This window comes from Terrapene carolina, unplaced genomic scaffold, assembly GCF_002925995.2.
Source record: "Terrapene carolina triunguis isolate 2854851 unplaced genomic scaffold, T_m_triunguis-2.0 Scaffold89, whole genome shotgun sequence".
Lineage (NCBI taxonomy): Eukaryota > Metazoa > Chordata > Testudines > Emydidae > Terrapene > Terrapene triunguis.
Window position 1 is genome coordinate 17811516 of NW_020664440.1, and position 14051 is coordinate 17825566.

Below are 14051 nucleotides of genomic sequence, written 5' to 3' on the forward strand. Positions count from 1 at the left end.
TGTACTGACTTTGATAGTGCTTTTTATGTAGCCTGTTGTAAAACTACGCAAATATCTAGATGAGTTGATATACTTACTAGACCTCTGCGTACCCCCAGGGGTACACGTACCCCTGGTTGGAAACCGCTGCCATAGAGCATCTGCACACCACTGATAGTAGGTTGGTTCCCCCTGCAGATGTGGCTGAGTGCACTGTCTGTTTAAGAGGTGCACTTGTGGTAACAGAGGTCATATATTTAAACAGTGCAGATGTTTTTCTAAAAGTTGAATATTTTTATGACCTGTAGTAAGTAAATTAATAATTGTATTTGGTAGGAAAAGGTTTAATCAAATCTCATGTTACAGGATTTAAACTAATACAGTGGCCATAAGGTCATATCTTACTCTATTGTACAATTGAACATACATGCATTTCATTTATTTTTTATTTAATTTTAAATCCGACGGTCAGAGCAATTATCAGAGGCAGGATATTGAACTTGGACTAATGGGCTAATGTGTTGAAGCAAATTCTCATGTAGCTTTGAATTTTGTAAATGATTGAATGAACTACTAATATTGCTTGAGGGCACAGAAGACCAAAACACATCTTTAAACCATTTCTGTTTATCAGATAAATATTATGAGACTGGTACTGGAAATGAATATGTAATAAACTTATTGTGGAAAATTATATACCATACTAAACAAGTCTGAAGACGTTATAATAAAGAATATGTTCTGGACAGTCAGTTGAAAGAAAACTGAATAGGAACTATTCTAATGTTGTCTTGCACAAAATATTCTAGCAGTGGTTACAATACAATATCTGTCAGAATGGAGCTAAATCTCTTGAACAAATAGAACTTGTGAAATTGGAGATACCTCAGTGGAGGGGGGAGGGATAGCTCAGTGGTTTGAGCATTGGCCTGCTAAACCCAGGGTTGTGAGCTCAGTCTTTGAGGGGGCCACTTAGGGATCTGGGGCAAAATCAGTACTTGGTCCTGTTAGTGAAGGCAGGGGGCTGGACTCGATGACCTTTCAACATCCCTTCCAGTTCTAGGAGATAAAATAATAATAATTAATGGAGATATCCTATTATTTCTGTAGAATTGCACATTTCACACAAGCTGAGTTTTGTCTCTGTTGGACACAGTGGGATATTAACAATTTTATAGAGTAGTTCCATTGTCTTTTTGCTACTTGAGACAATTGTGTTGCCATATATTTTTTTTAAAAATAAAAAGGTAATTGAAATGTGAAAATAGCAGGAGCTGAGCTAGTTCTAAAGACCTAGTGGTTGAAGAAAGATGGTCTGACAATTCAGTTACTTTAGGGTACATCATAGGCATATCATACAATAAAATGCTTACAGCTAGAGATTGTTTAATGAAAAATCCCTGCAGAATTTGTCAGTAATTAGGAAAGATTAATCAAATAGACACTCATACAGCTGCAGTATCTGTGTCCTCTGAATATGCTGACTTTCTGCCAAATGTCTTATGCAGTACTAAGTTTTATATTTTATAAATCTCATTGATAGTGTTCCATTATTGCCTATTGTTTCTTCTTACTTCTGCTGTACTGCTGCAATAACATCTCAAGTAAAAAGTAAAGTGACAGCCATTATTATCTCCAGGCTGTTAGTCAATGACAAGGAACAACTTTTAGCCAAAATTGGTTGCTTGTGATGTAATAGTTTATTGCAGATATCATTCAATGCTTTGAAACTAGCCATACCACTTAGTGTGTCAACAATATTTGTAGGAAGTTTTTTGGAGTTCTTTGTAAAATTCAAAATGGCCAATTGGTATGTTGACTACACAACAGTAGTTGTCACAGGAGTCAGGGATATACAGCACTGAAAACTTAATTTGGTCCTCTTGTGCATATGTATTACTGATTGTCTTTTGTTCCATGTTTCTTCCACAGGACCTTTTTCTCATTCAGTGCACAGGATATATTGTGCTAATTCAGTGATTTTCAACCTTTTTGTCATTTGTGGATCCATAAAAATTTTTGAATGGAGGTACAGACCCCTTTGGAAATCTTAGACATGGGTGGTTCCTGACTTCTGAGTGCCTGACTGTGCAGCCATAACATTCTTTTACTGTAGTCTTTTTAATGTTACTTTTTGAAAAAACAAGATAGTTAAACAAAAATTAATTCTATTATGTGGAACCATATAAATCTTTGTATGAGTCACCAGCAAATGTGGAACCTTTAATGCCACAGCACAGACTTCTACCAATTGAAATAACAGAGTAACTGATGATGGTGGGGGTAGGCTATTATCTTTTATGTGGGCAAGCCACTAGAGGTGGATGGCACATACATTTTGATAGTGGGTTTCAAAGATGTTTGTTTAAAGCAGAGGAATTTTGTGACTTAACAATCCTGGATTCTGTTTGAGGCCTGGAGGGGAATGTACTCTAGTGGCTATAGGCCCTTTTGTCCCTGTTTCCCCTTCTTCCTTGTTTTCCCTTCTTTGTCTCATTCTTCCAGCCTACACGCCCTTTAGCTTGTCCTTACTGTCTGCCCATGGTGTTTACCATTCTTCATTTGAGTTAGGATGCTTTCTTTTCCACCATACTGCCTTGGCACCTGCAGGAGGAACATTGAACACACAGAGAAAAGTCTCCTTCCTTTCATTTCTCATACCTGATACCAAAATGTCCCCTCAGTTAAGTGGTTGTAATGATTATTTAACATGGCAAAATAAGAGTTTTCCTTAGCCTCTTTCTCAGAACGGGCTCAACAATTTTTCGTGAAACTTTCTAAAATACAAAAACCAAAAACGTTTTTAGAATGAGGCAGATGTTCAGTATGGAAAATTTCAGCCTAAATGGTTTAAGTTGGGCAAAGCTCTAAGTAACTGAAAACAGGCTGTTATAATGAAAAGTGTTAGGCAACCCTTTCTATAGACATTGCTGCCAGTTCCATCTATAGTCTATATTTCACCTGTTGCTGTGATAACAGATCCAAAACGAGATCTGTCTTACCAGTTGTAGATATGCTCAGTGTAGAAGAGTGTTTAAATGCAGTGCTGGAATTTTCCTTGAAGTGTTTGTATTAGTGTTAAATGGAAACTTCACTCTGCACATCGAGCTCACAAATTTCATGGGGAGGGTAAGAATTGAATGCATCAGCCTGTCTTGACATACTGCAAATGATTGGGGCATGCTTATGTTCTTATTGAACTCTAGCATTCTCAGTTTGCATAGATTCATGAAAGGCAATCATTTTCTATTTGTGTGTGTGTGTGTGTGTGTGTGTGTGTGTGTATACAGGAATATTGTATAATTTTAGTTTCTATACCAATATCCTAATTATTCAGTAATAATTTCTTTATTGCTTTTCCTCTTCATTACACCAATAATACTATTTGAGTAGACTTGAAAAAAGATATTCTTGTGGGTTTTTTTTTTTAGATTGTCTATAATTTGCATGGATTGCTCTAGTTAATTTGTATTTTAGTTGCTGGGACAACTTGATCAAATTAATTTATGATCTTGACTGTCTGCTAGCACCTTAAAACAAACTTTGTTTACTAGGAGAAGAAGATTGTAGTTTCTCTGAGTGTATCTTCTGTAGATCTGTGATCACAATGTTTTTGACAGTAAAAAGTATGTGACCGATTGACATGCTGTGATATACCTAGGTGTGTTCAATTCATACTGCTAAAGGGGCAGTTCTCAATGTGGAACAGCAGGTCATCAGAAACACAAGAAGTGAGCCAATAATGCTATTTTGGTTAATCTTTACATATCTCTGTATGTATTGTGATAGACCCAGACCAGTTGGGAACAGCAGAGTAGTAGAAGGGAGATATACGGGCCACTGGATAAGTAGTTTTCTGTTCCCTGAGTGACCAGAGCAGGGGCTGCTCCAGGCTAATAGACCACCTGACTCCAATTAACCTGCTAAGTCAGGTGAGGCAGTTAAGCACCTGACTCTAATTAAGGCCCCTCTGATGCTATAAAAGGGCTCACTCCAGTCAAGCCAGGGGGAGCCAGGGGAGAGGAAGTGTGTGTGGGGGAACTGGGAGCAAGAGGTGTGCAAGAAGCTGAGAGTGAGTAGGCATACTGCTGGAGGACGGAGAAGTACAAGCGTTATCAGACATCAGGAGGAAGGTCCGGTGGTGAGGACAAAGAAGGTGTTGGGAGGAGGCCATGGGGAAGTAGCCCAGGGAGTTGTAGGTGTTGTGCAACTGTACCAACAGGCACTCTAAACAGCTGCAGTCCACAGGGCCCTGGGCTGGAACCCGGAGTAGAGGGCGGGCCCGGGTTCCCCCCATACCTCCCAACTCCTGATCAAACACAGGAGGAATTGACCTGGACTATAGCTTCTACCAGAGGGGAAGGTCTCTGGACTGTTTCCTGACCCACAGGGTGAATCTGTGAAGCGAGCAAATCCGCCAATAAGCGCAGAACCCACCAAGGTAGAGGAGGAATTTTGTCACAGTATACATATAAACTTTGAAGAACTATCAAGGTGTGCATATGCAAAAATAAAGTTTGTGGGACTATTGTTATATGCCTTTTCCCCCTCATTCTATCCCTTCCGTCATCATTGCATTGTGTCACATCTTGTATTTAGATTATAGATCCTCTGGGGGAGAGACCACGTCTTTGTAGGTCTTCTGTGATGCATCTACTATACTTGTGGGCACTATTAAAAAAAATAAATAAATAAACAAAACAGTACAAGGGGTTTCTAGATTTATAGATTAAGGACAGAAGCCACCTTTGTAATCATCTAGTCCACTGGTTCTCAAACTTTTGTACTGATGACCCCTTTCACATAGCAAGCCTCTGAGTGTGACACCACCCCCCCCCCCCTTATAAATTAAACACTTTTTCGTATATTTAACACCATTATAATTGCTGGAGGCAAAGTGAGGTTTTGGGTGGAGGCTGACAGCTTGAGACCCCTCCATGTAATAACCTCACGACCCCCTGTTTGAGAACCCCTGATCTAGTCTGACTTCCTGCATAAAACAGATGATAGAATTTCACCCAGCAATTCCTGTCTCAGTCCCATAATTTCTGGATCTTTATCACTCTAGTTTAAGAAGAAAAGCAGACCAAATGTCTACACAGCAATTTTTAGCTCTGTGAGCCCCAGTTAGCTGACCCAGGCAAGCCACGGTCATGCTATGCAGGGTTTTGTTTTTTTTAAAATTCCAGTGTAGACCTACCCGAAGAGTCTTTCCATTGGCTTCAGTAGGCTTTGGATGAGGCAGTAGATCTTGTTACTATCTTCTTTGCTAGCCATGGGAGTGAGGTTCTTATTTCTAAGAAATAAGATCTGTTTTCCAAACAAATCTTTGCTCTTTGTCAGTATGTTGCAGTGAGCTGCATTTTGAAGTGAAATACCACAAGCAATAGTGTGGAAATAATTGTTCCCTTTTGTTGTAATTTCTTGTATCGTGAAAGATTTTTTTGTAATATGTTTAGTGCTTGTTAATGATCTATTATCATCCCTAGAAACTAAATTCCTTTGTCTACAGAAATGGTAAATCAAAAGCACCAGCAGTGCAACTTTTTAATCACTGTCTATTCAGTGTGCCCCAACACTCACCTGCATAGATGACCTCTCAGCATGACAAACTCATTTGAGACGATGCAGTACTTTTATTCTGTTGGGAGTGTCGGTGTGGGTTCAAATTATTTCCAGTTCCTGTGGCTCTTTCATTATGAGGGCACTGTCTGCTAGCAACTTGACTACAACAATAGTGCATTTTCTGATTGATCTGGCCCCTTTTCAACTGGTAAATAAAAGGCTATGTAAAGTGTTATCAGTTTATTTAAGCTGTCCATACAAATCCTTTTAAAATTGATTCTCATTTTGGTGGTCTGTCCATGTTAACAAGAGGGAGAAAAGGACATAAAGGTGAAAGGAAAACGCCGGACAAATGTATCCCATGAATAAAGGTCCTAAAGAAATCTTTGTCACCGAGCATGGCTCCAACACTCGCTTACCAACACGTGAACAGGGCTACAAACTCTGATTTTAAAAGTCTCATTTGCAAAACACATAGTTAAGTGGTGATATTAGAAATACAGCTGGTTGGAAAACAACACTTCCTTTTCGTGACAGCTTTTAAGGCCTTGAAACTTGTTTTCATTCTACAGTGGGATGGAAACAAAACTTCTTAAATGTTTTTATGAAACAGAATTGTGTCAGAAGTCAGGGTTGGTTTTTTTTTGGTGGTGGTGGTTGTGATGGTGGTGGTTTAAATTCAGGTCTCTCTAACATCATCCTGGACCTAAGAAACCTCATTGTCTCCATGAAATGTTTTGGCTTTGAGAAAACATCGTTTTCATCAAAATAGGCTTTTGTTAAAAAAGTTCTGACCAGCTCTACTGTGAATTAGTTATAGTACATAGAAGGTTCCCATGATGCCTAATCAATGGGGCTTATTGTATCCTCTTCACCAGTGATTTAGGAACCATTCTGTGTATAGTTTTAATCTCTTGCTTTCTTATGATTCTTTATGCTAATATAGGCTATATGCCATATACACTCTTACACCCCTTCTAATTATGGTCTACTGAAAAGTCATACTAATTGGTGTGAATTGTGATGCCTAACATAATATGGAATATTTTATCAGTTTCATAAAGGGTAGTACTAACACTGGCTTAGTTTTTCAGTGCAAGATACAGATTTCATAAGGGTTACAGCAGAGAATTAATAGACACCTTGTCAGACAGTTACTGTTTAGGAAGGAGGTGCAGCTCATAAAATCTGCTCAGGTAAACTGCATGCATGGCGAAAAGAAGCTTGATGTCTGCAATAAAATTATTCTTCCAAACATCACACCCAACACATACTTGACTGCTGTACTAAAATAAACTCAATTATTACAGAATCTCTTACTTCCCCTCCCCAGGACCCAGCCACACCAAACGAACCCCATCCTGCAGTTTCATATGTATTTTTAAAAATTCCCAGTAGTTTCCTAGAGGTTGCTGAGATTAAGGGCTTGATCTTGCAGCACTTACACCTGAGAATAGCTTCACTCATGGGAGTAGTTCCATGATTTTTATATGTGATTATAGTTACATACATAAAGAGTTTGGAAGTTCAGGATCTACTGGCTTTAGATCCTGGGCTGAGTACAGAGCCTTGGTTCTATCAAGGTAGTCACAAGTGAAAGAAGATTTTAGTAGTCTCAGTATAAAGTCCAGATAACATTTGTTCACATTACCTCATTCTTTACCCTCCCTATTCCACATGCAGTTTGGAAGTGGGCTAAAAAGAGGACTGTTATTCTAATAACTTGGTGTTGCAGATAATCACCTCGAGTTGCACTGGCAGATTTAACCCCCTGTGCTCTGACATTTCATTTTCACGAGCACTGAAATTCACCCGACAAGATTCTAGCTCTTTATATGCTGCCCCAATTGGGTGTGGGGGCTGTAGTGGGCCCCTAGGGGGATCCCTGGGGCAGGAGCAGCATATGTTTAGTGTACATGGCTCTACTGTACCCCTACCCATACATCCCATCATAGAGGCAAGCCAGAACCAGATCAGGCATATCGGGGATTGGACTGCAAAGCTGTGGGGAGTCTGCCATAAGTTAAACAGCCTCTGAAGCTGTTGTAATTTGTCCCAGGGCTGCACTGATGCCTGGAGCAGTCCACAAAGGTGGCTTAAGGCCATTTTGTTCTTAATCAGTTACACTAGTGGTATTCCTGTGATACAATTCACGTGGCTCTGTAATTTGTTCCTCATTTGGGCTCTTTTTAAATAGAGATGTAAATGGGACTGCTGGTGGAGTAGTGCTGTTCACCTTAAGCAATGCTATCAGAATCTGGCCCAATGTTAATATCTATGGCAGAGCATGAGTCCTGGGGAGTGGTAGCCAATAATGATCTAAGAGAAGGGATTTATGAGAAGGTGTAGATATTTACAAATATTTACATATCAACAGTGTTAGTGTGCCAAGAGGAAGGAGAATGGCTCCAAAGCAACAAGAAAAAGTGCTGAGCTAGACGCACAAGTGGCTTATATAATTTGGCATGGAAAAAACTGTGAAGAGGACTTAAAAAAATGTTTTAAATGAGCATATACTGCAAGATGTAGGTAAAAAGACTGGTTGTTATAACAGTTAAAATGTCTTTCAGCAGTTAACATAGCAAACAGAACATTGGACTAAATCACTGGAATAACATCAGATCACTATGCCACTGACAAAGTGTCTGATATATTGGGCACATTTTTGGGTGCCTTATTACAAGAACTATAATAGCAACATTTGAAAAGGTACAAAAGAGAATAACTGGTGATAGAGATTATAACAAAGTGGAGACAGTTATCCACAAGGAAATCAGGAGGGACATAACTGAGATGTATGTAATTTAGAGGGGCATAGAGGCAGCAGAGGCCAAACCAAGTTTTTAAATGCCTCTGTTCTGAGATGATGCATCTTTTGTAAAAGGGATTTACCAACACTAATCCCGGTCTGGATTACTGGTTTAACTCAAATTAAGGTCATTTGTGCCTGCTGTATAAGTGTGTGTTTGACTTGGTTCAGTAGGTTAAAGAGTTGGACTGAAATTGAATGAAATCTTCCCCTTCCTTTTTGTCTCTCTGTACTAAAACGGTCTTTTACATCCATGCCCAAAGTGCTGGTGATAGGTGGGAGGTGGTTCTCTAGAGGGAACAGAGTCCTGTGAAATATAGACTGAAACGTGGTTACAGCATTATGTCAAGATCTCTTTCTACTTGAAGGCCTCTCCTACCAACTTCAGACTTGATGTACCCCTCTCCACCCTAACACTGGTGCTACATTGTCTCAGTTTGCTACAACCACGTCTTTTTGGAATGCAGGTGACATTGGGAGTTTTAAAGGAAGTGCCTTCACAGGATCATTCAGGGATCTGGCTCTGTGAGCAAAAATTCAGCCTTGTAGATTGAATGATTTTGAAATGTACTTGAAGGTGTGTGCTGGTTTTTTTCTGAAACTGCTTTGAAGTTAGCTGTCAAAAATGTATAAAAGCCCCAGATTTTAAGACTTGAGCTGTTGCTTTCTTTTTGTTTTGTTTTGTTTTCCCATTGCCCTTATTCAAGCATTATATTCCAAAGTAGGCATGTGAATATGTGGCCATGCTCCATCCTTGGTAGGCTGAACTGTCACTTCTGTTACGTTTGTGTTGGGCAAAGGAACACAAAGATGAATATTTCCATTCCATTTCTTCCCTTTCTAATGAAGGGATTACCCAGGTTTGAGGTGCAGAGTTTGAGCCAGATCACTTAGCATTCATGAAATAAGATTTTAAGAGCAATTTACTATGTAATCTACAGGAAAGGAAAGATCTCATATCAGAGAAACAAATACTATGTGCCTTCTGATGACTCTGTCTATGCATATAATTTTGTCAGTAGTAGTAAAATGCTTTAAAACTGATGGATGTATTCCCTGATAACTTTACAATTTGCAGCCGGTCTGACTGCACTGAATGCAGGCTACCTTAGAAATAACACTCTGCTCTGAAGATGATTACTTTTAGAAAGTGTGGAGCCACCTGCCTTTTGAAAAGTAGGACCTATTAAGGTGTCTCCATTCAGGCACCCAAAATCATTATCATTTTTGAAAAATTAGGCTCTGTTGGTAGCCTCTCTTTTCCCAGTTCCCCAGCAGCACTACTGCCCTGGAGCTGAGCTATCCTATCATAGGTACTTATAGGCTCCCTCTTATGATAGTATGAGAACACTTCACAATCTTTAATGTGTTTATCCTCACAACACCCCTATGAGTAAGGTCCTACCAAATTCACGTTCCATTTTGCTCAATTTCATGATAATGGGATTTTAAAAATAGTCAGTTTCACAGTTTCAGATGTTTACATCTGAAATTTCACAGTGTTGTAACTGGGGGGGTCCCAACCCAAAAGGCCATTGTAGGAGGGTCGTGGGATTGCCACCCTCACTTCTGCGCTGCTTTCAGAGCTGGGCTTTGAAGGCAGCAGCCATGGAGCTTCCTGCAGCCAGGGAAGGTACCCAGAGGTGGGTCTGATTCCCCTCCCTCCCCCCCAGAGTGGCTGTGCAGGGAAAGAAGTCCCATCCCTCACCAGACCCACTAGGACTAGTAATTAGAGCCCAGTGCGTGGTAGGAGCCCCTGGCTGGGGTACCCCAAACCCTTTCCCTCCTACTTCCCTACAATAGCTAGATTTCATGGAGGAGATTTGATTTCGTGGTCCAGGACGCGTTTGTCACAGCCATGGATTTGGTAGCGCCCTACCTGTGAAGTAGGGAAGTGCTGTAATCCTCATTTTACAGATGGAAAATGTAGTCAGAGGCTAATGTGACTTGCCCAAGGTCACATAGGAAGTCTATGGCAAAGCAGGGACTTGAACCCAGTTCTCCCATGTCCTACTCCTAACTAACATCCTAACTATTGGACTCATCCTTCATTCTCTCCTTTTCAAAATTCTAAAAATGGGAATCTCCAATACCACAAATTTTGAAAAGGAGAGAATGAAGGATGGGTCCAATAGTTAGGATGTTAGTTAGGAGTAGGACATGGGAGAACTGGGTTCAAGTAAGTGCTAGTTAATACCACAGGAGTGTATGAAATGCTAAGGTGGAAATAGGAAGAAAATAATAATGTACTAATTAATAAAAATGTCAAGGAAAAACCAGTGAAAGTGGAATTATATGTTGCTTTTTAATTTTTCCACATTACTTAAAACAAGAAGTTTAACAGCACTGTATTTATTTTTTACAACAAAATATTTTCATGTATTCATTTCCTGTCAGTTACTGAAAACTTCATACAAGTCACCAAGACCCAGATCGTTTAAGGTAGTTAGGGGCCTAATTCCCATTGATTTCAGTGGGAGAGTTAGGTGCCTAAATACCTTTTGAGGATCTGGGCCTAAATGTCAGCACCTAAATGTTCATAATACTGTTATTTGTAGCACAGTTTTGTTTGAAACCTTGGTTAGTGATTTAAATCTGTTATACTTTGTATTTAACATTCTTTGTTTTTGTCAGTGTAAATCCAACAAATGATTTTTAAAGGGAAAAAAATTATAAAACAGAAGAAAACATTTACAGGCTAATGGAAGCAAGGCCATAGTTGTAACACAAAATGTACAGAGTTAACATTGGAGTTTACCCACTTTTAAGATAATACAAAAGCTTTATTCTTTTTATAATTAATTCCTCTTTGCATCTGACTGTGCTTTATGCAACAGAGTATCAGAGACTGAGCTGTATCAACAAAACTACACAACTGCATTTCACTGTTAGATTAGGTCCATATTTGATCTTTTAAACTTGTAATTATTTTTTCAAATGGTGAACAGAACTGACTATTTAGTTTCACCTGAATACATTTTGTAAACTTTTAAAAAATATGGACAATTCTAACCAGTCACCATTTGAACCAGAAATTCAGGTTTTGATGCAAATTACGGAAGAAAAATATTAAAAATGCTAGTAATAAAAAAACATTTCCCCCTGAAAACGTATTTTAATGTAAGTAAATCTTTGACTGTTGTATTCTATACAAAGATCTACTTTAACATAACTGCCAGTCTATTCCTCAGTCTAGTATTAGGAGAAGTGTATGATATTAAATCATTTTATTACAATATTTATAACATTGCTTTTTTCTCTTTATATAAAAATCCCCCAAAACAAAACAACCTATAGGGCAACATCCTCAGCTGGTGAAAATCAGCATAGGTCCATTGACTTCAGTGGAGCTGTGCTGATGTACTGCACCTGGGAATCTGCACAGCAGCATTTAGCCACAGGAATTCCAAAGCACTTTGACAGACCATGTTCGCACAAGTGTTTTTCAGCCAGCCAGCATATCTATTACTGTATGCTGGTAACAGGAATTAAATTTTTGATGACCTTTATCAGAAGTCATCAAAGCAGTAACAACATGGCTTTTTAAAATAAAAAGATTCTATCAGATATTTAAATAATCTAACACTAAAGTCGACCGGTATCAAATGAAAACTGTCTTAAGGCTTACAATAAATTAAAATATCCTTTGGATTTCAGTCAGATACAATCTACAGGGGAAAATGGTATTCAGCATGTGGGTTTGGAGAGCTACCGTAGTGCATTTTAAAGTACTGTTGTGGTAAGAAATGAAACTTATTAAATAAATTATACAGTGATTTATGTAAAATTATAAATTGGTAAGTAATCACCCTGGATCCTAGCCACTGGAGTACTGGCAGACCATACATAGTGCATTGCATGTATTTGTTCATTGTCTGTGGAAGCAATTTATTGTATGCAGTGCACGACTTCATGCTGGCACTTGTTAATGGACTGGTGGTAAATCAGTCCACAAAATTCCTTGGAAACATTGAAAAAAATGAAGCTGTAATACAATAAAACAATAAAGTGCTTTAAATGAGAATCTGTGGTTTACTGCATTATTTCTTATTTCATGGTAGACACCAAAACCAACAAAATGAAAGTTGATAGTTCTCTAGGGTAAGTAAAACTGAGCCTGTTACTTACTGTTAGCCAGTACTTCCATGTGAGTTCAGAAATAATTTGTATCTATTTCTTGTCTTGATGTTAAAACTTAACTTACTGTGGGATTATGGGAATGAGTTATAGCGCAGGTTGAACTCGCACAGACATAAAGAGGACCATGAATATTCTCTATTTTAAAGTTTTCAACTTGCAAAAAAATGTGGATTTAAAATGAAGGAAGCAAAAGAAAGATAGCAATCTGGAAACAGTTCATATCCAGTGTGTATAGCCAGGTGGTTTGAAATACACTACTCAGCTTCTTGAAACAGAAATGGGCTGATGGGAATGTAGAGAAATCTGAGAGTTTATTCCAAGTCCTCTTGATTGATTACTGCTATAATATGGTTGCTTCTTCCATGGCTTCAATCCACCTGAAAAAGAAAAAAGTAGAGGAACCAGATTTTATTTCCTGGATCAAGCCAATGCATATATTAAAACACAGGGCTTAGAGAAGACCGTATTGCATATAATAGCTCTGTCTAAAGAGGAAATTTAGATTGGTGATTAGAACAGGGTCCCGAGAGCCAGGACTCCTAGATTTCATTCTCAGCTTTGCCACTGACCTGCTGTGTAATCTTGGGAAAATTACATGGTCTGCCTGAGAGTGGGTGTTGAGAGAGAGAGAGAGAGACGAGACCATGGAAATTGGGGGAGGGGAAACAAACCTCCATAATCACCCACTCTCCTGCCTGTATATTTTAAGGCATCATAATTTTATCATTAGTTCCATGATTTTATCGTGCAGCAGTAGTAATAAAGCATGTGAAGTATAGAAAATGTTCATTAAAGATCAAATTTGAGTCAAATACAATGGATTAATATGGCTATCCTTATAATCACATCTGACAGATTGCTACATGTGGATCTATGAATCTGAGCTTCTGCGGTTGCACCTATACAAAGAAACGAAATCTCCATCTTGCCAAGATGGAGTAATTTCTACCTGATGCTTTAATGCCTCTGACGGGTTGGATCACAGAAACCCCCTTGGGAGCTGCCACCTAATGTACCAAGACTACCCCTGCTCCTGTTTTCCCTGCCAGCTCAGGACTCCAGCACCCTGTCTTGCTGAACCAGACACTTCCGTCTGCTCCAACACAGACCCAGGTCTGAATTATGTGCCCCAAAGCTGCAGGTTTACCTGAAAACAGCTCACAGAAGTGTGCTTGTCTATAGCACTTAGACCCCATTGGGAGTTGGGCATCTAAACCCAAATAAATCCGGTTTACCCTGTATAAAGCTTATACAGGGTAAACTTATAAATTGTTTGTCCTCTATAACACTGATAGAGAGATATGCACAGTTGTTTGCTCCCCCAGGTATTAATACATACTCTGAGTTAATTACTAAGTAGAAAGTGATTTTATTAAATACGGAAAGTAGGATTTAAGTGGTTCCAAGTAGTAACAGACAGAACAAAGTAAGTCACCAAGCAAAATAAAATAAAATGCGCAAATCTATGTCTAATCAAACTGAATACAGATAATCTCACCCTTAGAGATGCTTCAGTAAGTTTTTTTTCAGACTGGACACCTTCCAGGCCTGGGCACAA

General features: G+C 38.9%; 1 protein-coding gene across 1 annotated transcript in view; it reads right to left on the reverse strand.

Annotated features, from left to right (window-relative positions):
- Positions 1-10689: 10689 nt before the first annotated feature.
- FGD5 (FYVE, RhoGEF and PH domain containing 5) overlaps positions 10690-14051 on the reverse strand; it is a 150500-nt gene continuing 147138 nt past the window's right edge. The window contains exon 22 of the mRNA XM_026650261.2: positions 10690-12870. Within this exon, the coding sequence (XP_026506046.1) occupies positions 12752-12870 (119 nt within the window). The 3' untranslated portion in view covers positions 10690-12751. The remainder of the gene's footprint in view (positions 12871-14051) is intronic.